Consider the following 23,996-nt stretch of genomic DNA (forward strand, 5'->3'; position numbering starts at 1 on the left):
GATTTCTAGCTTGCCTTCCTGGAGATCGCTGGAATAAACTATCTTTATTGCACTCAAGGCCTCTCTTGGTCTAAGCTGATATAAAATAAGAGCTGAAGCTTTGGTGGCAGCAGAGGGGCACCAACCCCCTGGAGGCTGACTGGGAGAATACAGGGAACTAAAATGCCTGGCTGATAGAGGATTAGGGTAATGTGCCTCGTCTAAGAAGCTGTCGCTCCCATTCTAGAAAAGGGAGCTAGGAATACTGCTGGTTCCTTTTGGTTTCTCAAACCGATCTCTATTTGTCTTTTCCTTCATATTTCTTCCAAGGACAGCAAGTAGGGTGAGGAAGGGATTTTAGTAACTGGGTCACAGATGGCAACTCTCCAGTCTGGCCTGGAGCTCAACTCAGCAGAACACACCAGCTCTTGGCCCTTCATTTAGAGAAACTTGAAGAACCCAGGCTTAGCTTCCCACAAGAATGAGGTGTCTGTGGGGAACTGTTAGCTATCTTAATTGGTCTTAAAGTAACAAAACCAAGTGATAGCTCCACTCCATTGGCTCACTGGCATTGTTTTAAAAAATTTGAAATGGCCAGATTAGGATTTGGCATGAGTGTTGACAAGCCCCAAGGCATGAGACCAGACTCACCAGGGGCCTGCCATTTATCTTCATCAATAAAAATGGTCCCATCTGGACCATGTCACTGTCATTTCTCACACACACATCCCTCCATCACGCTCATTGCTGCCCTCTGAAGTCAAGTGGGACAAGCTCAGTGCCTTGGGTCTCTATGTACAAACTAAGGTGACAAATTGTACTCTAGTTTCCACATACTTCACCTCTCTGAGATTCAGTTTCTCCATCTGCAAAAAGAGAGCTTTGGACTAATTTATCAGTCAAGAGTTTCCACTTCTGACAATCGGAGATTCTGAGGGAAGGCTTTGTTTCCCTCTGTCCCCCCTGGTTATTGGGCACTACTTCTTACTTCTCCAAATACATTGATCTGATGGAAAATATTTGCTATAATGTAGACACACCCAGGGATAGAGTGGTGTGACCAGTGCTCACTATTCTGAGTAACTGACCGGGATTGTCCATGATCATGTAAACGGTGTCCCCAGAAAACGGGAAAAGGGTGAGCGTGTCCTCGAAGACCATCTTGTGCTTGAAAGTGTAACCAGAGAAGAAAACAGACAGGAAATCGGTCTGGGCTCCCACGCTGAGTATATGCCAGTAGGCCACCTCGTGCAAACAGACAGACAGGTGTAAGCTGTTGAATATGTAGCCATTGATACCTGAAAAGGCAAGGAGACCATAAGGTTTTCTCAGGGCCACAGTATTCATACCACAGCTGGTAAGAAAACTAACTATATGCCCATCAATCAACAAACATTGTTTAACGTGAGCTGAGGTTCTTAGATCACACCTAGACAGATATAATTCTGTCATCACAAAAAAAAAGACATGATTCTCACATACAAAATGCAGAGCCGAGTAGGTTTGAGGATCAAAAAGGAAGAGGAGACTCTAGATCTTAACAATAGAAATCAGGCACGAGAAAGCCCTGGCACCAAGGAAGACATTTCTTGGACTGATTCCTAGAAGGAATTGGGACCCACTCCCCCAACTCCCAGCAAGTATCCAGAGATTAACAAGAACATCGATGGCCAACATTTTAGTAGTACTTGAAGGTTTCTACAAAGCTTTATGAACACCGATAACCTATTAATAAATAAGCATTTAATAAGTACCCAGTATGTGACCGGCACTGTGCTGGGTAGACAGAGTTCAGAAACAAAAAAGATGGAGTCCCTACTCTTTAGGAACTGACATTCTGTTGAAGGAGACAACATGGACCTCTAGAAGGGTTTACGGGACGTCTACAAAATAAAAATACAAGGCCCGTTTATGGGTAGCCCTAACTTCATGGGACGGGGAAGCTTGGAAGGAAACTCAAATGTTTAAGTAGCCAAAGTGAAAAAAGATACATTTTAGGGATGCAAAGGCATGGAAATGGGAAATGGAAAAACAAGAAGCTGACTCATAAAGCACTTAAAGGGGAGTGATATAGGATAGGTTGTAAAGGGCTTTAAATACCCATCAGAAGAATTCTTATTTAATCTGGAACTTGAAGTGCCAAAGGGCCCAGGACAGCCATAGGATAAGGTCCTATCTGACCACGAGCTTTTGACTTTACCCATCTCCCTCTGCCTTCCCTTACCAAATTCTACTCTTTGTATAGACTGAACTTCAATTCCTCAGTTCTTTCCCAGGGATCTCCTCTGTACTAGCTACTCCCTCTTTCCTCTTTAAACCCAACTCTTAACTGTTGCGAACTAATTCAACTTTAGATGATTGTGGTAACCTGAGCCCCTTATCCCTCATCATTTTACCAATTTCATCCTGCCAAGTTTTCTTGAATCACTCTCACCACCTTCCACCTTCACTCCTACTCACACGTGGCTGAACAAAGATGAAGAAAAACACAAAACCGACTGGGTGCATTATAATGATGTTCTCTAACCTCAACTGGGCCCTCACTGCTGCTCATGCTCATTGTCCCATTTTCCACAAGAGCTTTTCCAAACCTTTTCATCCTTTCTCAAATTTCCTGTGATTCCTCCTCCCCCACTTCTCAGCTGAGAACCCTGCCTCAAATTTAACCAAAAAACCTGAGGTCATTTGACATTAGTTCTCTTCTTTCCTCTTCCTCATACCACTTGGATGCCTTCTTCCATTCTGTTTTTCTTCACATCTATCTTACACAAAGGGGTGGCCTTTCTCCTTGCAAAGGAAACTCCTATACATGCATCAGCTATGGCATTCTAGTCCATCTCCTCTAATAGACTCCGTCTTCCTGCCTCTCTCACTTATCTTCAATCTCTCCTCGTCTACTAGCTCCTTCTCTCCTGACTCCAAACGTGCCTATGTCTACTCGAAAAAATCTTCACTTTACCCTTGCATCCCCAGTAACTACCATCCCAGATCGCTTCTGCCCCTTGTGGCAAAAGTCCTCAAAAAGGCCATCCACACTATGTACCTGTGCTTCTTCTCCTGTCACTCTCTTCTTCACCCCTTTCCTCATCATTCAACTCAAAGTTATCAGTCATCCCTTAAAAGCCAAATCTGACATTTTCCCCTCCATTCCCATTTTTGTTGATCTCTCTGCAGCTTTGGTTGATCACCTTGTTCTCATTGATATTTTCCTCTCTCTATGTTTTCAGAACACCTTTTTCTCCTGGTTCTCTTACTATCTTCTCAGTCTCCTTCACTGAATCTTCCTTCAGATCACACCTGCTAACTGTAGGTGTCCCCAAGGTTCTATCCTGGACTTTTTCTTGTCTCTCTTTCCTACTTAGTGATCTCAACAGCTCCTGTGGATTTAATTATCATCTCTTTATTAGTAATCCTTCTCCTCCTCCTCCTCCTCCTTCTCTTCCTCCTCCTCCGGAGGCAATCAGATTAAGTAATTTGCCCAGGGTGATACAACTAGTAAGTGTCTGAGGCTGGATTTGAACTCAGGTCCTCCTGACATCAGGACTGTGCCCTCTAGCTGCCTCCTTTATTGCTAATTCTGAAATCTATTTTTCTCTTTCCTTAACCTCTTTGCTGACCTCCAATATTGCATCTTTAATAATCTTTTAAACATCTTGAACTGGATGTCCAGTAGACATTAAGATGTCTTATCTTTTTTCCCCAAGTTTTATTTTATTTTCTGAAAATATTAAATTTGATAAATTTGATTAATTACCCTCTTACAAGTTCATTTCTTATACTACATTAAATCATCAATATTTTATAACCATACCCTAGAAGTCCAAACATCAAAACCAATAAATATCAGAGGTCTAACCTGAAATTTAGTGTGTCTAAAACCAAACTGCTCATTTCATCCCCTAACTCTCCATGCTCCCTTCTCTCCTCTAACACTGCCACACTCCTGTTGTCGGCCTTCATCCCCTCATGATTAGACTATGACAATAGTCGGCTGATGGGTCTGCTTGCTCTTGGTCTTTCCCCGTGCCAATCTATTCTTCATTTAGCTGCCGAGATGATTTTTCCGAAAGAGAGAGTTGACCATGTCATCCTCACTTCTCAGTCAACTCTAGAGGCTCCTTATCATCTCTATGATCAAATCCAAAATGTTCCGTGTGCCATTCAATACCATTCACAACCTGGCTACATCCTGCTTTCCAAATCTTACACTTTATTACTCAACATATACTTATTCCTCCAGCAAAATGCATCTCTTGGCTCCATATGTTTTCACTGTGTCCCATATCTGGAATGTTCTCCTTCCTCATAGCCGCCCAATGGCTTTCCTAGCTTCCTTTAAATTCCAACTAAAATCTCATCTTCTTCAGGAAGCCTTTCCCCAGCCCTCTTAATTCTAGTTCCCCTGTCTTTTACTTATTTCCCATTTATACTATGTATAGTTTATGGATAATCATTTGCTTATTGTCTCCATCATTAGATTGTGAACTCCTTGAGGGCAGGGATGACTGTTTGCCCCTTTTTTTTTTATCCCCAGTGCTTAACAAAGTGCCTGGCACATGGTAGGTACTTAATAAATGTAATGATTGACTGACCAACTGACTTTATCCATGGTTAAGGAATGGATCATGGATGAAGATTCAACAAAGGAGATTGCTAAGGAATAATAAAATGAATAGCAGGAGAAAACAAAAGAGAACAGTGTCATGAAAACCTAGCATGAAAAGAAGATTCAGGAGCATGAAGTGCTCCGTGGGAGGCTAAGAAGGATGAGGATTGCAGAAAACCATTAGATTCAGCAACTGACAAATCATGAGTAACCTTGACCAGAGCACTTTCATTTGAGTGAGGAGGTTGGAAACCAGAGTGCAAGAGGCTGAGAGATATTTAGAGAGAGAGTGTGTATGGAGATTACGAAGGAGATTTTTTTAAAAAGAATTTTGGCTGGGAAAGGACAAAGAGATATAGTTTGGGGGATGGTAGGCCCAATTGAGAGCTTTTTAAGGTTGAGAAGAGACTGGTATGATCGTAGGGAAGTAGGTAGGGAAAAAAGGGGGCTGTGGAGGCAGTCTTTCAGAGGAGATTAGGAGGCAGAATCAAGAGCTTGGCCATGATCAGGAGCAAGGCCACTCTTTGCTTTGCTCCTGAAGGACAGAAGGAGAGAATGAGAGGAGAGGAGGAGGGCCTTTGGGGCTGCTTCTCAAGCCTAGGGTCCCAAGTCACATCTTTTGCGTAGAGACGATATTCCCTTCCCTTTCCTGGCACTTCCTAAAGCTCCCGAGGGCCCCTCATTTTGGCGGTGCTTACTGTGCATGACGTTGGAGGCATAGAACTCGGGATCCTGGGGTTGCACTCCAGCCGCATCTGAGCTGAAACGCTGCATGTTCTCGGCCAAGTACCAGCTGTGGTTCTCATCAAAGATGGAGAAGAGGAGCACATTCCTCTTGTCTGACATCATCTAAAGAAGCCAAAAGAACATTTCTTATTTCACCAACCTAGCATTTCCCTGGTGGGGGCAATTTTCGCACTAATGCACGTCACTACTCCCCCGTGACTTAGCAGTTGGTCTTTGGGATTTGTCGTGGCCAAAAGTCTCACCCCCCTCAGTCCAAGCTGACAATAAATAAGCCTTTCCAAACTCAAGCTCATCCTCACAGAGTAGACATATCATTAGCCCATCCATAGACCCAAATGTACTTCTCCAAATCCCAGACTCTCAGGGTTGGGAAGGTTTTCAGAAACCCTCTAGTCTGACCTGTAATCAAAAAAGAAGCCCCCTCACTCACCTAGTGGTCCTGCAGCCTCTTTTTTCTGAGACAATTGGGATTAAGTGACTTGTTCAGGATCACACACAGCTAGTAAGTATTAAGTGCCTGAAACTGGATTTAAAATCCGCTCTTCCTGACTCCGGGGCTGGTGCTGTATCCACTGTGCCTTCTAGCTGCCCCTCTTCCAGCCTCTTCTTGAAGAACTCTTTTTTGTGGTGAGGCACTTGAGGTCAAGTGACTTGCCCAGGGTCACACAACTAGTAAGTGGTAAGGTCGGATTTGAACTCAGGTCTTCCTGACCCCAGGGCCAGTGCTCTATCCACTGTGCCATCTAGCAGCCCCTTGAAGAACTCTTGAACAGTAGCTTCTTTCATTTTTGGACAACTCTAACGGTCCCTTTCCCTTACATTTAGTCTTTATTGATTTGATTCCATTTTCTACTTCCTGTCCCCAGTTCTGCTGTCCTGGTCTCCTCCTTCTTCCACATGCTCACCCTTGAAGTACTTGAATAGAGCTCTGTTGTCTTCCCAAATCTTCTCTTTGTCAGGTTTACCACCTCTAGGCAATCTTCTTGGACTCTAATTTTGGGGCTTTCCACCGGCCCAAGTGATTTCCTCTGCACGATCTCCGGCTTATCATTGTTGTTCCTAAAATGTAGTACTTAGAACCCAACCCCGACACTCCAAAAGCAGCCTGCACAGAAGCGCAGGCAAGTGTTGTCTGTGACCGCTCATTTCTGTCACCATCATCCTAGCTTTTTTGGCGGCCATATCACCCTGCTGACTCCTGTTGAGCTTGAAGTTCACTAAAAGCCCCAGATCTTTTTCAGACCATCTGCCACCTGGCTATACCTCACCCGTCTTGTACTTGTGAAGTTGATTCTTCGAACCAACACATAAGGCTTTACATTTATCATTATTGAATTCCATCTTGTTTGTTTCGTCCCAACATTCCATATCCTATCATTCAATGTGTTCTAGCAATCTCCAAATTGGATGACTAAAAAAGTATTTATTAAGTACCTACTGTTTACCAAGCATTGGAGAATTAGATACAAAAAACAAAGCCAATCTCTGAACTCAAGAAGCCTACATCTTAATGGGAGAGATAATGTACACAGAGGACCACTGGGTGGCCAGAGAGAGGCACAAAGGTCCTTAAAGTTTGATGGCTAATGAGCATGACTCTAGTGCAGTAGATTGACAAAATCTTATCCTGGAATAATTGCAGAGTTGATTTGGTCGTTGTTCTTGGTTTCATCCTTCCTGGAAGAGAGGAAAGGATCCCCACACAAGAGGAACGAACAAGTGGTGGCCTAGACCTTCTTTACCACACAAGCACCATACTGGTGCAGGTCCCCATCTCCTTTCTCCTGGACCATTGTAGCTTCCCGATTGGATTTCCTGAGACATCCCTAGGTTTCCAATCTCCTCATAATTTCCTCTGTTCCGCCTGCCCTGCTGTTCAGCTCCACTGGCCCCTCTTGCTGTGCCACACACACAATATTCTATCTCCCATCTCAGTGTATTTGTACTGTCTCCTGTGACTACAACGCTCTTCCTCCTTCTGATTTCCCCAGATCCCTTCAATTCTCAGCTGAAATCAAATCCGCAGGAGGCAGGTGATTGTAAGAAATAACGGAGGGTTCAATTGTAACACAACACGGTCTTGGGGTGTAGTCTTTTAAAACTCTAACTCCTGACAAGAACAGGTGCACATATGGGAACCAAAGCGAAACAGATTGTTTTTAAGGTTGAGAAGAGACTGGTATAATTATAGGGAAAGAGTCAGTGGGTATGGTGGAAAAAAGGGCTGTGGAGGCAATCTTTCAGGGGAGATTAGGTGGCAGAATCAAGAGCTTGGCCATGATTAGGAGCAAGGCCACTTTTTCCTTTGCTCCTGAAGGACAGAAGGAGAGAATGAGAGGAGAGGAGGAGGGCCTTTGGGGCTGCTTCTCAAGCCTAGGGTCCCAAGTCACATCTTTTGTACAGAGACCTAAGTCTCAACGAAGAAACATGACAGAAAAATGAAAGTCCAGAAAATAAATTCTGAGAAATAGTTGTATTCAACGTGATCTATTTTTGTTGTTGTTCAGTAGCTTTAAGTTGTGTGCGACTCTTCATGATCCCTCTGGGCTTTTCTTGACAGAGATGCTGGAGTGGTTTGCCATTTCCTTCTCCAGCTTATTGTACAGATGAGGAAACTGAGGCAAACAGGGGTTAAAGTGTCCAGGCTCACACAGCTAGTAAGCATCTGAGGCCATATTTAAAGTCAGTCTTCCTGACTCCAAGCCCAGCACTCTAGCCACTGCAGCACCCCCTAGCTGCCCATTATTTTTAGATACCTCTGAAAATAAATCCTGTTCCCTTTACAAAAAAGAGTGCTGTTCCAATCTCTCATAATCTCTAGCAGACTGCCTATATACATATACTCTAGATCAGGGCTCCTCAAACTACGGTCCACGGGCCAGATGCAGCAGCTGAGGACCGTTATTCCCCTCACCCAGGGCTAGGAAGTTTCTTTATTTAAAGGCCCACAAAACAAAGTTTTCGTTTTTATTATATCCCGGCCCTCCGACAGTCTGAGGGACAGGGAACTGGCCCCTATTTAAAAAGTTTGAGGAGCCCTGCGTCTAGATGTTGCCAATTTTCCTCTTTTCAATTAGCACCCTGTTATTTCAAGGATTGTCTCCACATGGGTTCATTTCGACCTAACAATTTGGCATAGTTAGCAAAATTCACGGCTGCCGGAAGAGCAGGGATCTAGTGTCCTGTGAGTATTTGTGGCTACGTTGTGGCAAATTAGAGACTCCAACTTTCTAAAAAGAAAAATTGAAGCCTCCCTTTTAAGTCTCCATTCATAGATCAGTGCCTTGGAAGTAAAGGTGTGTGAGAAAATTGGAGATTAGGTACTGGAAAATGGAAAATGGTTCCCAAGAGATCAGCCTAGGTCTTCACTAGATAAAATGGTAGAAAAATATGGAAATATTGGGAATATTGTGAACAGATGTCTAGCTCTCTAAAAGGATTAATATCTCTTAGTCATGTCTAGTATGGTTACACTTAGGAAAAGCCAAATTTGCAGTGGCCAGAAGAGTCGGCAGGGTTAGAGTCGGGTTTGAAGAAAATAAGTTGTTCCATCTAAAGAGATGATTGTTATCCTTTGGATGAGTCTTATGCCCTCAACAAACATAAGAATGATTTAGATAGTTAGAAAGGAAAAAAATTTTTACATGGAAGAAGAGGTGAGACTTAGAAGCTCCCTTATTCTTTTGGGCCATTTAAACAGGACTTTTCTTTGAAAATTGTGTTTTGGGCTTTTGCATTTGACTTTCATCTGATTTACCTGTTAATCTGTTAAGAAAAAACTGGCCCAGGAGGTCATTATATACTTCAACAACAATACTATATGATGATCAATTCTGATGGACCTGGCCATCCTCAGCAATGAGATCAACCAAATCAGTTCTAATGGAGCAGTAATGAACTGAACCAGCTACGCCCAGAGAAAGAACTCTGGGAGATGACTATGAACCATTACATGGAATTCCCAATCCCTCTATTTATGCCCACCTGCATTTTTGATTTCTTTCACAAGCTAATTGTACAATATTTCAGAGTCTGATTCTTTTTGTACAGCAAAATAACGGTTTGGTCATGTATTCTTGTATTTAACATATACTTTAACATGTTTAACATGTATTGGTCAACCTGCCATCTGGGGGGGTGGGTGGGAGGAAGGAGGGGAAAAATTGGAACAAAAGGTCTTGCGATTGTCAATGCTGAAAAATTACCCAGGCATATATTTTGTAAATAGAAAGCTATAATAAAAAATTAATAAACATACTACAATAAAAAAAGAAAAAGAAAAAACTGGCCACATAAATAATGGGCTGCCATAGTCTATGTCCCAGAGATGGTGTTTTCAGAACTCTGAGAGAAGAGTCACCTGATGTTTTCATAGGTAGCCTAGATGGAGCATTCGGCCTGGAGTCATAAAGGCCCCTACTTCAAATCTGGTCTCACAGACTTACTAGATGTGTGAGCCTGGGCGAGTCACTTAACCTCTGTTTGCCTCAGTGTCCTCATCTATAAAATGAAGATAATAATAGTCCCTACCTCTCAGGGCTTTCATAAGAATCAAGTGAGATGATATGTGTAAAGCACCCAGCATACAGGAAGTACTATATGAATGTTGGTTATTTGGTTCCAATGGACCTTCAGCTTTAGGAGAAGGATTGGGGAAACTGACAGTTTCACCACATTCTGGAAAACTGCCCCAAGTTCAAAGAAATTGATCCGATTAGGAAGCCATTCCAGTAATGGTGTTGACTTGATGAGAGGAACCAACCCAGTTATGATTATTTATTATAAGGATAAACTCGGTTGTAGGTTAAGCAATATCCTTTGTCTAAAGCTCAGCTTGAAGGACTAGGAGCCCACCTCAACAGGGAATGACATCACCGATGACGTCACCAGATGGCATCAGTCTCTCTAGAGTTGGAAGTGTGGGTTGTTCTGGACACGTCTGCTTTATCACTCATGTTCTCTGCATTTGCCCCCCACCTGTCGGTATGGTGACCAATGGAGTCGTATATTCCTCTACATGGGCAAAATCTTTCTTGTCCTTTACTTAGCCATTTTCTTTAATTAAATCTCTTTTCTTTGAACTACTATATTCCCCGCTTGACCAGTAAAAGAAACCCACTGAAGGGGGCTCCTGAGTGATGATATTTCCTTGGCTCCTAACCCTCCCCCCACATTGTACCTGCTACTGGAGCAGTCTTTCCGTGTGAGGAAATAGAAGGACGCACCTGATTTCCTCTCTGGTCCACAGTTTCTTTATGACATATAAGGAGGGGCCCAATAAGGCCGGAAGCCAGGTCTCGTTCCGCATTGATAAAGCTGGAGTAATACCTAGTCAGGCATCTGGGATCTGCTTGAGTTGGTCCATCCTCCATAGTTACTTCCCATTTATATTTGAACGTCTGGCCTGGCATAATTGGCATATCCTTGACATCTTTCACACCTACCCATGGCCAAGGCAAGAAACAGAAATAGCTTTAGGAAATTTAAACAACTACACATGGAAACTGCAGTTTAGGATCTAGAACAAAAGGGGGTCAATGAATATAAAAATTCCTTTCCTCCCTCCCTTTGTCTGTCTGCCTTTGTGTATGTGTGTCTCAGTATCACTCTGTGCATCTCTCTCTCTCTCTCTCTCTCTCTCTCTCTCTCTCTGACTCTCTGTCTCTCTCTCTCTCTCTCTCTCTGTCTCTCTCTCTGACTCTCTGTCTCTCTCTCTCTCTCTCTCTCTGTCTCTCTCTCTTTCTCTCTCACATACACACACACACACACACAGACTCACACACACATTCACAGAGTACTCTAATTAGAAAAATGAGTGGGAAGAAGTGATACCAAAATATAGTAGCAGGAAACAGTACAGTGGAGCTCCCCTGCCCACAAAGAATTACTCCCAAAAAATTAGAGGATGCACCAGATCAAATGTGATGGAAAAATTCAAGGAAGAGTCACAGAGACTCATTGTTTGGGTACAGGTGGCAAATGGAGTCAGAAATGTCTGAGGGCACTGGAGCTACAGTCTGGCCAGGAATGAGCTGTGGGCAAGGCCTGGGAACCAAGGCAAGATCTGCCCAAACTCATATTGTAACAGGGTGTGGGGACAGGTGCCATCTGGCAGGTTTGTGGTCCACTACCCAGTTCCACATCAGATCCAGGACACACTGGAAAGGGGGACCACACCCAGAAATAGTGTTTTGCAGTAAGGAGAGGGAACAGGACTTAGACAGTAAAAAGCAAGCTCAGAAGGAAGCAGCAGCAATATAGCTCAGATTGTAAGCACAGAGTAGGATCTCAGCGCTAGCCTCCAATGTAGTTTGAAGCCTCAAGTGGAATAATAAGGGAAGAATTCCAGATCAAAGGGGAGCCAATAATTCTGTTACTCTGAACCAGCAGAGCTTCCCACCTGGCTGATAGTGGATGAATCCAGCAGCGTCTACTGTTGTTCAGACCAAAGTCAGATCAGGAACTGGAAGAGCTCAGACCAGGCATGCAGTAATCAGACTTTGCCCTCAATCAGACCCTGTGGAAGTACTGAAAGCTTGCAGATCCCTAATATGGGCTGTTTCTAAAATCCTGGAATAATGCAATATAATATTCCAAGAAAGCAGATCTTTCCTCCAAAAGTGTGCAGAACCTGGACCTATTCTGGAAAAGTGACCCAATTTTTTAAAAAAAATCTTACCATAAAAATATTTTGTGGTGATGAGTATCCTCAAAATATAAACTCAGAAGAAGAAAATGACTCCTAAAAAGCTACAACCAAAGCCTCAAAGAAAAACACCATTTGAGCACAAATTCAATTAGAATTACTAGAAGAGATGAAGTGATTTTTTAAAGTTTTAAAATATTTTTATTAATAAAGTAAGAGTACTTGAGGGAAAAAATGGAAAAGCAACAAGAACTATGGAAGACAGAATTGAAAAGGGAATTAATAGTGTGGCATAAGAGGTATTCCTTAAAAATTAAAATGGACCAAATAGAAGCCACTAACTCCTGACACAACAAGAAATATTAAGACAAAAAAATTGAGAAAAGTTGAATAAAATGTAAGATAGATTATACCCCCAAACAAAATGACCTGGAAAATAGATTAAGGAGATGGCAAAGTGAAACGAAGCATTAGAGACTAGCTGTTCCCACACTTTCTCAACAAAGATGTAGAGAATGTGCCAGACTGAATTTTGATCAGCAAGGCCAAAAAGAAGTCAGAGTGAATCATTTACTTAGCTCAGGACCACTTGCAGAAATGGCAGAGAGGTCTGCATACACTGAGATTGGGATCTAACCCCGAGCATGCTGTGGCAATAGCAATGGTGGTAGAAATGATGGAAACAAGAAAGAGCTAAAAAAAAAAGATTTTGAAAAACAAATGAGACTGGTAGAGGAAAAAAATAGGAAAAGAAACAAGAGAGAGAGAAGAAAGATATGAAAAGAATTAGCAGTTTGGAACAAGTACAAAACTTTATCAAAGAAAATAATTCTCTGAAAATTAAAATAGGCCAAATAGAAGCTCCATGAGAATCAAGAAATACTAAAATAAAGTCAAAAGACTTCGAAAATAGAAGAAAATGTAAAATAAGGAAAAACAACTGACTTGGAAAATAGGAAGTAAATCAAGGAAAGAATCAATAAAATAGATGTCATTAGCTAATGGTTTGATTATTGATTAAGAAAAAGAAGAAAACCAAATTATGAATATAAAAAATGAAGAGGCTAATTTCACAACCAATGAAGAAGACATAAAAACAACGATCAGGAGCTATTTCAATTCATTATGTGGCAATAAAACAGACAACCCAAATGAAATGGATGAATATTTACAAAATATGAAATGCCCGGTTTAACAGAACAGAAATATTTTTTAAATCCTGTTTTGGAAAGGAAATTGGACAAGTTATAAATTAACCTGAAAAGAAAAAAAAAATTCCAAGACTAGACCAGACAGATTTACAAGTGAAAATTTTACCAAATGTTTAAATAATGATTCATTTCAATACTACATAAACTTGAATTAGTAGGTAAAGAAGAAGTCCTATCAAATTTCTTCTAGAAATATACTGGAGTGGTTTGCCATTTCCTTCTCCAGCTCATTTTACAGATGAGGAAACTGAGGCAAACAGGGCTAAGTAACTTGTCCAGGGTCATACAGTGTCTAAGGCCAGCTTTGAACTCAGAAAGATGTCTTCCAGACTCTAGGCTAAGTGACCAAAAAAGATACCATATTCCAAGAAATCTTAAAAGAAAACTGCCAAGATTTCTTAGAATTAGAAGGCAAAGAGGAGATAGAAAATCAGTCAGTAAATCAATAAGCATTTCATAAACACCTATTATGTTCCAGTAAGCAATTAGGTGCTGCAGTAGATAGAGTACTTGAGCCTAAAATGAGCTGAAGAAGGAAATGGCAAACCACTCCGGCATATTTGCCAAGAAAACCCTATGATGGGGTCACAAAGAATCAGATGTGACTGAAAAAGGACCAAACAACAACAAAAAAAGTCAGGTGCTCTGCTAAGTACTGGGGACACAAAAAGAGGTAAAGGACCTCAAGTTGCTTGCAATCTAGTGTGAACAAATAAGTGCAAACAATCTACATACGGGCTAAATAGGAAATAATGAACAGAGGGAAGCTTCCTAAAGACGGGATTTTAGCTGGGACCTGAAGGAAGACAAAAAATGAGAACGGAGAGCATTCCCGACATAGGGAACAGACAGGTAAAATGCCCAGAGTCAAGAGATGGAATGCCTCATCCATAGAACAGCCAGGCCACCACTGTAACTGGAACAGAGTATAGTGGGAAGTAAGGCGTGAGAAGAGGAAAAGTGTGGGTGAGGTGAGATTGTGAAGGAAGCTGAACATCCCAGTATTTTGGATTTGAACCTGAAGGTGAGTCTGAATGTGTGTATGTGTGTGGCAGGAGAGGTAGAAAGTAGAAAACCAATAGTTATGTCAGATAAGGGACTTTCAGAATTACTGAACATGGAAGTGGGGCATTTGTGGGTGATGGTACGATCAAGAGCATGACCATCATTGTGTTTGAGTTGCGGAGGAGAGAGAGACTGTGAGCAGCCAGATATTAGTTTGTTGTGGAAAGAAGGAGACGGGGCAGGATTTTGACTGGGTGGGAGTTGTGAATTGTGTGGATTTCAAAGAAACAGAAGTGACTGGGCAACAACAAGATAATACGATGATCAATTCTGATGGATGTGGCTCTTCAACTATGAGATGATTCAAACCAGTTCCAATTGTTCAGTGATGAAGAGACGGGACTGTGGGAACTGAGTGTGCTTCACAACATAGCATTCGCACTCTTTTTGGTGTGGCTTGCTTGCATTTCATTTTGTTTCTGTTTTTTTTTTACTAGTTTGATTTGATTTTTCTTGTGCAGCACAATAATTGTATAAATATGTATGAATGCATTAGATTTAACATATATTTCTACCATATTTAACATATATCAGACTTCTTGCCACCTAGGGGAGGGCGTGGGAGAAAGGAGGGAAAATTGAAACACAAGGTTTTGCAAGGGCTAATGTTGAAGAATTGTCCATGCAGATGTTTTGAAAAATAAAAAAGCTTTAATGAAAATAATTTTTTAAAAAAAGAAAAGAATCAGAGGTGACTGAATGATGGAAGTAGGAAGAAAACCTGGAAATGGCAACGGGGAGCAAGCAGTATTACAAATTCTCTGCTTTGTCCAGCAAACCAATTGATTAAAGCAAGCTAATTGAAGGTGAAGAAGCTCAAGTACTGGAAAAAGTAGCCAGGAACACAGTCAGCAGGGATAAATCAGTCCTTGCCGATTGCTCAAAGATGAAGAAATGGAGTAGAAAAAGATTTAAGAAGGAGGCAAGCTTATTGCCTATTAACCAGGCATCCCAGAAGGCACCATGGAAGCAGTAGATGGTGTTGGTTTAGACTTTGGGGTGGGAAGGTTGAGGGGAATGGGAATAATAATCAAGTGAGGTGGGAGAATGGAATTGGGATAATGTCCTCCAGGCATCACTGGGTGAGTGCCTTTCTGGCTTTCTCTGCATTTTGCCGAGACAAGGATCGAAGGGCAACACCCAAGTTGTCCAGGTAGGAGATGAATGACACAGGCATACAAAAGAGCTGCCTCTCTTCCCACTTCTGAAAACCAGCTATGTCTAAAGTGAAGAAAGAATGTCTAATGCCTGTGTTTTCCTCCTTCACCTCCGCAAAGATTAGTGAAAGGGGGAAGCCAAACAGTCAAATGCACCCATTTCCATGCCCAAATTTGCTATATACTAAGGTTTGTTGAGACATATTTGATTTCATATTTCATCTAGCTTTTTAACGGAAGCCTCCATCAATATTGTGGAGAGAGCCTCCACCTCGTGTGGCCCAAGGATCTTTTCTGCTATGTCTGGAGAACTTCATCATCTACTGGGTAGTAACCCACCCAGACCATATCTTCCAGACTAGAACAATCAGGCCATGAAGTAGAGCAGGGCTCCTCAAACTTTTTAAATAGGGGCCAGTTCCCTGTCCCTCAGACTGTCGGAGGGCCGGACTAGAGTAAAAACAAAAACTTTGTCTTGTGGGCCTTTCAATAAAGAAACTTCATAGCCCTGAGGGAGAGGGATCATCGTCCTCAGCTGCCACATCTGGCCCAAAGGCCATAGTTTGAGGATCCCTGAAGTAGAGCAAAGGAACCAGTTCCACTGGGGCCATTGGAGGGCGTGGAATCGTTTGGAGGAGGAAAGATCACAGATTCTGGCATTTCCTCATGAGTTGTGGGTCCACAGAGTGGTGGGAGCACTTGCCACAAGTCTCCATACTCCATTCAGCTGTCAAAGAGATCTACCTAAAGAGCAGATGACACAATGTCACCCCTACTCAATAAACTCCAGTGGTTCCTGATCAGCTCTAGGGGCAATAGAAAATGTTGTTTAGCCTTCAGAGCCCTTGATCCTTACAGAGAAGAACTGAGGCTGGTGACTTTGAACAGCCTGCCTCACTTAAATCCAATTCACTGTGTCTGGCATCACCTGCTTGATGTCCTGGATATCTTCAAATAAAGGCCAAACAACAACTACCTTTCCAATCTTCTCTTAGAAATGTGTCTAGTTATACACGTCCCACCCAGGACTCAGGTAGCTACCGGGGCCTCTTGGCTCTAACATCACATCCCGGCTTTTGACTTCATGAATTTTCGATGTCTGTCCCCCATACCTGGAATGCTCTCCCTCCTCGTGTGCATCTCCTGGCTCCCCTAACCTTTCAAATGCCAGCTTCTATAGGAAGCCCTTCCTGACCCCCCCTTAATTCCAGTGCGTCCTGTCTGTAGCTTGTTTGTGTGTCCCCCATTAGAGTTCTTCCAGGGCAAAGATTTGTTCCCTTTCTTTGCGTTACCAACGCTTACTATAATGCCTGACATATAGTAGTAGGTGATTAATAAATGTTTATTGACTGACCGACCAAGGCCATGTCTCTCCCGGGCTGCTCTGGGCAGTCGGGTCCCTTTTCTGTCAGTACTTAGAAAGACTTAGCTTGACAATAACTTTGATTCTCTTGGGATATTTTTAAAGAAGAGATTTCATAATTACTCTTAGGACACTGGAGATTATTGGGCAACTGACCACCTTCTAGTTCCTCAGTTCCCTCATCCTAGGCTGCCTCACCCAGCATTCAACTCAATTTAAGAAGGGAGACCTTGAGGTTAGTTTCTTCAGTTGCAAGATTCAGGGGTTATAATGTTAGGGCTTGAAGGGCCTCTGGGGCCCTCTAGGTATAAAGACTGAAGCCTCCCAGACTCATCATGTCGAACAGCCCAACCACGCTCTTACCTTTAGGCAGTCTCCCTGAGTGCAAAGGACTGACGCTGGTGAGGCCGTGAGGGTAAATGTTGTATGGTCTACTTGCTAAGTTTTTGAATGTAATCTGAAAGGATAAATGAGACATTGGTTCAAATCCTAAGAGAAGGCAAAATTGGAGACTAAAAGAAGGAAGATCTGACCCCTAAAACTGAAAGCTACCAATTAGGGACAGCTGGCTGGCCTGGAGTCACCAACATCACAGTACAAATCCAGTCTCAGGCACTTACTAGCTGTATGAGTCCGGTTGAGTCACTTAAAAAAAAAACCCAAACCAAACCTCTGTTTGCCTCAGTTTCCTCACCTGTAAAATGGGAATAAGAATAGTACCAACCACTCTCTCTCTCCCTCCTAGGGTCTTCCCTTTAATGGCGCCTTTTCCCTTACTATAGCTAACTCTAGTTAGTCTGCTAAAGTCCTCTATGGCTCTAACCCACCAGTCGATGGCCTACTCGGGCCTCATGGCATCTTCATTTAATGGACTCTTCCAAACTCCTTTCCTTGGTAACCCTACTGCTTTCCCAGCTCTACTGCTATTCACCACTTCTGGTGGCCGTCTACACCGATTGAGTAAGTCATAGGCCTTCTCTGGGCCTGAGTTTCTTTATCATCTGTAAAATGGGAAAAGTCGGCCCCAGTGATCTCCAAGATCCAGTCAGCCCTAAATCTGGGATCCATCAGTCACGCCTTCGTTCCTCTCTGCCTGCCTACCGTAGTCACCCAGGGGCTCACTGGCAGGCTCCCACTAGCTCTCTGGCTCCCTCGTGAGGAAAGATAGAGAATGAAGTTTGCTTCTGAAACAATCTGATCCTCTTCTCCGGTCCCAGAATGATTCCTCCCAGAAAGGAGCTTAGGGTGGTCACTAGCCAGGGTTATGGAGCCTAGATTTCGTCATCTAAAAGCTGCCCCCCTTTCCCCAAGCCAGGAAGGGATCAGGGTAATGAGCTACTCCAAAGACACAGCTGGGGAGTACAGTGGATGGAGCAGTGGACCAGCTGGGCCCAGTCAGGGACAGCCAAGTTCAAATCTGGTCTCAGACCCTCATTGCGGGACCCTGGATAAACCGTCCCCAAGAGCTGCCTCTGGAGAGCCAGGAGCATTCTCCCCACTCCCACTGAACCAACAACCTTAGGTTGAGACCTGAGGCTCTCTTGCCCTGGCCCCAGAGGCCAGCTGGAGTGAGGGAGGCCAGTTGCGTGGACTTGTGGGCAGAGATAGGAGGGTCAGGCTAGAACTATACATTTGCTATCTACTGGCAAAACTCGGTTTCTGCCAAATCACATCAAGTCTGTAGTCACACCTCCTCAGGATCCCGCTCCTGAATGGCCAGGGTGAAGGGGGACCTCACAAAGTTCCCATGTATCTTCTGTTTAAGGAAGGGGCCCAGGACAGTTCCCTCGGCATCTCCTAACAGGCCGCATTATTTTACTAGCTCCCCTCCTTCCCCTCCCCTTTCAGTTTTTTAAAATGTAAATGTATTGTCTTCCCCCATTAAATTATAAGTTCCTCAAAGACAGGGACTGCCTTTGGCTTCTCTTTGTAACAGTGCCTGATACATAATAGGCCTTAATAAATGTTTAACCACTCCCCGATTTCCTCAACTGTAAAATTTGGATAATGATAGAAGCCAGACCCAGGCTTGGCACAAGGATCAAATGAGACATTTGTAAAGTGCATTAGTGCAGTCAGACCCTGGCACACAGTAGGTGCTTAATACAGTCTTGGTTTTTTTCCTTCCTTTCCAAGGAGAAGGAAGAAACAGCTTTTTGGATTGCTTCAGTTAATGCGAGTTACTTGCTTTGCCCTCCTTTGGCTGGGTGGAAAGGAGGAGGAAAATGCTTCTTCAAGGGTGGCTCTCAGCTTAAGTAATGATTGTTTGTTGAATGAATCAAACTGCATAGGGAACTGATCCTGAAGCTCTGAACTAGACTTTTAAGAATGCTCTAAATTGGGCCTTCCCAGTGACTTGCGTGAGAGTTGTTCCAGGGCATGGGATGGGGGCAGGAGGAATTGTATCAGCATGGACAGCTCTTTCCTCCCTCCATCTCTCTCTACCTCTGTCTCTGTCTCTGTCTCTCAATGTTTAGATGTAGAATAATCAAAAAAAATTTTAAATCTTTCTTCTATACTAGCAGTTGCTAAAAATTCATACACGCAGTTCAATGTCTTCTCTTCTGAAACCTCTCCGAGACTGCCACAGCAGCTTCAGTTCAGTTGCCGTCACCTCTGTCCCGAGGTCTGTCATATCTACCTTGCGAACATCTCCCAGATACTCCCCCTTCTCCAATCCTGCTACCACTCCCAGGCAGGCCCTCCTTACCACTCTCCTGGACTGTTGCTGTAGCTTCTGGGGCATCTGCCTGCCTCAAAGCTCTCCCCACTTCAATCCATGCTCCATTCAGGAACTAAAGTGATTTTCCGAAAGCACGGGTCCCATCGTGTTACTCTCCCTACTCAATAACCTCAGTGGCTCCCTAGAGCATCCAATATCAGATATAAAATATTCTGGCTTTTAAAGCCCTTCATAATCTGACCCCTTCCTACTTTCTTCCTACAAGTCTTCTTGCACCTTACTCAAGCTCCCCCCCACTTCACTCCATACTCAGCAATGCAGTAGTTCCGACCCCAAGACCACCTATCTTTAAGCATTTCAGCTGTCTCCCATGTGCGACCCTCTGGCCCTCTTCACTGACTCCTCCCAGCTTCCCGAGCTGCCTTCAAATCTCAGCTAAAATCTCCCCTTTGGAAAAAGTTTTTCTTGATGTCCTTCATGCAGGGCCTTCCCTCTGAGATAATCTCCGGTTTATCCTGGACATATCATGTTTATACCTAGTCGCCGGCATGTCAAAAACCCCAGTAGATTGGCATCTCCTATCTGTTGTTTTATTTCGTATCCCCAGAAAGTGGTGCCGTGCCCGGGGCTTAGTGAACGCTCGCTGCCTCGCTTTGATTGGGCTTGTCCTCGTGCCAAATGCTTCGGAGCCATTCCCAGGTCACGTTCCTCTCCAACTGTCAACTCCTGCCTTCTAGCCAGTCTCTCCCAGACCGTCCCATGACCCCTTCCTGCCCGCTGTGGCTCCAGTCTCTTGGCTTCCCAGAATATCACATCATCACCTGAGACCACCTTAGACATCCGGGTAGAGTCTTGAGCAGTCAAAGTTCCTTTGCCTCCCTCAATATATCCCTCCGCAAGCACTGATGATCTCCTTGGACTTCAGTAGTTAGTATATCCCACTCCACCCCATGCTCCTCATCTCAGGAATTCGGACCCTCCTGGCTGTCATTGGATGAAGCCCATTCTCTGTACCCCAGAGGCCCACCCAAATGCCCCCAGCTCACCTCTCCCAGCCCCTTCCACTGTGCTCTCTGGAGATGCCTCTTCCAGTTGGATTTCATCTTCCCCTTTCTCGGTCCCTCCACCTCCTTGCTGTCAGTGAAAGGCGGCTCCCTGGATGACACAGCTTCCCTGCGCCTTTTCCAGCACAGGCTGCAGTTTCACTCTTACCCACAATTCACAGGTTGTGGTGGGGAAATTAGAACGCCGCTTGCTCCCCAGGGCTACTGCCAGGCTCTGGCTCTCTCTCCTCATCATCCAGAAACCTCTCCTCTTGTGTGGCCCGTTCAATCCAAATTTGTTACCCAGCAAGCTTCTGGCACCTGTTGTTTACCGCTCCTCACAATATTCTCCCTCCTGCGAATCCTCCCTCTTCCCTCACGACTTTTCTCTTCAACTCTAGTCCTCACTACATATATACATAAAGCATGCAGTCATATCTATAGACACATACACACATATATCCACACACACAAACACACATGCCCTTATATACATACATAAAACACACACCCATACATAGACATACACGCATATGCACATCCACAAACTGCACGCATGTGTACCTACACATAGCAACACATTACACGGCACACTATGTACACGCACTGAACATGCGTGTGTGCGTGTGCAACACCTATACGCAAGCCATGTGTGCATACATACACATGAACGTGCACGCACACACACACATATATATACACAGACATAAACATGCATACATAGTTATAGAGAGAGACAGGAGAGACAGACAGAAAAAGAGACACAGAGACAGAGAAAGAAAGAGAGACAGAAAGATGGAGAGACACAGAGACAGAGACATATAGAGACAGAGACAGAAACAGAGAGATACAGAGACAGAGACGAAGAGAGACAGAGACAGAGAGCGAGCTGCCTCCAGCATCCCTGCCTCGCAGAACTCTCCAGTCTTCTGCCTTTATACCGATCCCTCCCAGCCCATTTTAACTATACACAGAGTTGCTCGTAGCCTTGCTCTTGTCCTGAGTGAGCAGCATCCGCTTCTGTGTTGGTGGGGATTGAAATTCCTTCACATGCTGGTCCTGTTGGGAGTCTCACTCCCCAGCTCTTTCCCAAGCTCTGGCCACACTCTCCCCCTCCCTCTATCTCAAGTCCTTGAGAGCTGGCTACATTCTGCACCGTCCCCTAGAATCAAGGCCTTCTCCCTCTTCTCTTGTCCCTGAGCAGGCCCTGCCAAGTCTTGGATTACTTTGACCATCTGTTACTTTCACTCCTATTCATGTGCTCCTGACTCAAGCTGGAGAAAATCGGGAAAAAAAGTTGCTTTCTTTTAACGACCCTGCCAAGATCTCATTATACTGACTCTACTCTCTTCAAAGTCACCAATGAGCTTTTAATTGCCCAGTTTAACGGACTTTTCTCAAGACTCCTTCTTGAGCTCTCCTGAAGTTCCTAACGTTGTCAGTTACCCTCTTTGCTGAGATTCTTTCTAGGTCTTCATGACCTTGAGCTCTCCGGATTCTCCTTCTGCCTGGATGGCCTCTCTTTGGTTTCCTTTGCTGGATTTTCATCCAGGTCATACCCACCAGCCATGGGGGCCCCCAAGAGCTCTCTCCTAAGTTCTCTAGCCATACTATTCACTTGGTGATCTCATCAGTTCCCATGGCTCAAAGTATCATTTCTACAGATAGGATTCTAAGATCTCTTTACCCAACCCTAATCTCTCTCTTGATTTCTAGTCTGACGTCACCAACTGACTATTGGACCTCTCTGAGGGAGTGTCCTGCAGACATCTCAAATTCAACAAGCCCAAGACCCTTGTGAGTAATCCCCCAATTAACCTAATGAATCCTAATAAAACCCAGTAATAACCAAGCTGGCACGGGCCCCTCTTTCTTGGTTACCTCAGGATGGTTATTCTTGGAGGGTACGCCGCCCTGAAATGGAGATTATTCTGGCCAACGCTGCTGCTGCCATCTGATCAGCTTCCAAAATGCAACACCCCTATGCCATGCTGCTCTGCTTCCAAGCACAGGGTGTCCACCGCATCCCCCAAAGTTCTGCATTTTGGGGCAGCCAGGTGGCTCAGTGGATAGAGCACTGGCCCTGAAGTCAGGAGGACCTGGGTTCCCATCTGACCTCAGACACTTCACACTTCCTAGCTGTTGATCCTGGGCAAGTCACTTAACTCCAATCACCTCACCAAAAAAAAGGAAACCAAAAATTCTGCATTTTCCCATGCTCTTTCTTTCTGATTGCCTAATAAAGCAAGTCTCTATTCTGGCTCATTGGAATGCCTACCAATATTCTATGGGCAGACTGCTCCAAGCATCACTGCAGACATCAAACTGCAAAGACCCTCAGGGGCTACCTGATACAGTCTCCTCATTTTATCAAGGAGAAACTAAGGCCCAAAGATGACCTGCCTGAACTGAGATCTGAACCCAAGTTTCTGACTCAAATCCCAATGTTCTTGCCACTTTAACCCAAGCCTTCCATCACACAGTCCCTAATCTTTTGTGTACTTCTGGATGTCAGCCGGGAATCTGACCAAGTCTCCTCTGGAATCCTTCTGGATAGGAATACAGACTGGACCAATGATTAGCAATGTGTGGACTTGCCACTCGAATAAACCCTCTCTACCAATTCAGGCCAACCTATCCTCTGCAGTTCAAAGGGTTACCTTAGACCAGGGCTTCTTAAGCTTTTTCTCCTTGTGACTCCTTTTACTGAAGACATTTTCACGTGAATAAAAAAGGCATGCAATCCAAATATTTACTGATAATAAATCATAATTTCAAGACCCCCCCACTTTCAGTTACAAGACTCCATGTAGGGTTGTGAAGCACAGTTTAAGAAGCTGAGGCCTAGAGCACTTAGGGTTCAGTGACTTGCCTAGGATGGATATATTGGGGCAGGACTTGAACCCCCATCTCTTCCTTACACTAAGGCACTATCCCACAGCTGCCTCTATTCTCATGAATAGTGAAATGCGAACTAGACGATCATCAATAATATAGACTTGTGGTCAGTTGAATAAATGGTATCCAAAGAACAAAGATTAACTTTCCATTTCAATACAAAGGTTTCCCCGGTGGAGTGCCACCAGGAGCAGTTCTTGGCCCTGAGTCAGACATCAAAGATGCCAGATTTAGAACTGAAAGGGGCATCAACTAGTTCAACCATCTCATTTTCAAGGAGTGTCCAAAGTCATAGGAACGGGCAGCTGTGGCTAAGACGCAAATGTAGCCCTTGGCTTTTCCAGCTCCGTTTCCCAGATTCCCTCCCTTTCTTACCAAGAGCATGTCCCCAACTTCTCCATAAAGCAAAGGTCCCAAAATGCCTGATTCGTGTTGACTGGACTGAGGAGTCTTGAAGGTTCCATCTGTGTAGGCCATGTACCGGGCTTTCTTATACTTCCTGCCAGGCCTTTGAGGATGACTGTTCAGATGGTGACTTTTGGAGTCTCTGCAAAGAAGGAGAAAAGATGAGAGGCTGACACGAAGCTCCCATCTTAAG

At 44.0% G+C, this 23,996-nt stretch overlaps 1 protein-coding gene across 1 annotated transcript in view; it reads right to left on the minus strand.

Moving 5' to 3' along the window:
• Positions 1-23,996, minus strand: part of LOC100916248 (coagulation factor VIII) — a 122,482-nt gene that overhangs the window by 54,379 nt on the left and 44,107 nt on the right. The window contains exons 9-13 of the mRNA XM_031944727.1: positions 23,774-23,945; positions 17,138-17,231; positions 10,558-10,772; positions 5,284-5,434; positions 1,068-1,277 (exon numbers count right to left, since the gene is read on the minus strand). Coding sequence (XP_031800587.1) covers positions 1,068-1,277; positions 5,284-5,434; positions 10,558-10,772; positions 17,138-17,231; positions 23,774-23,945 — 842 coding nt within the window. The remainder of the gene's footprint in view (positions 1-1,067; positions 1,278-5,283; positions 5,435-10,557; positions 10,773-17,137; positions 17,232-23,773; positions 23,946-23,996) is intronic.

This window comes from Sarcophilus harrisii, chromosome X, assembly GCF_902635505.1.
Source record: "Sarcophilus harrisii chromosome X, mSarHar1.11, whole genome shotgun sequence".
NCBI lineage: Eukaryota > Metazoa > Chordata > Mammalia > Dasyuromorphia > Dasyuridae > Sarcophilus > Sarcophilus harrisii.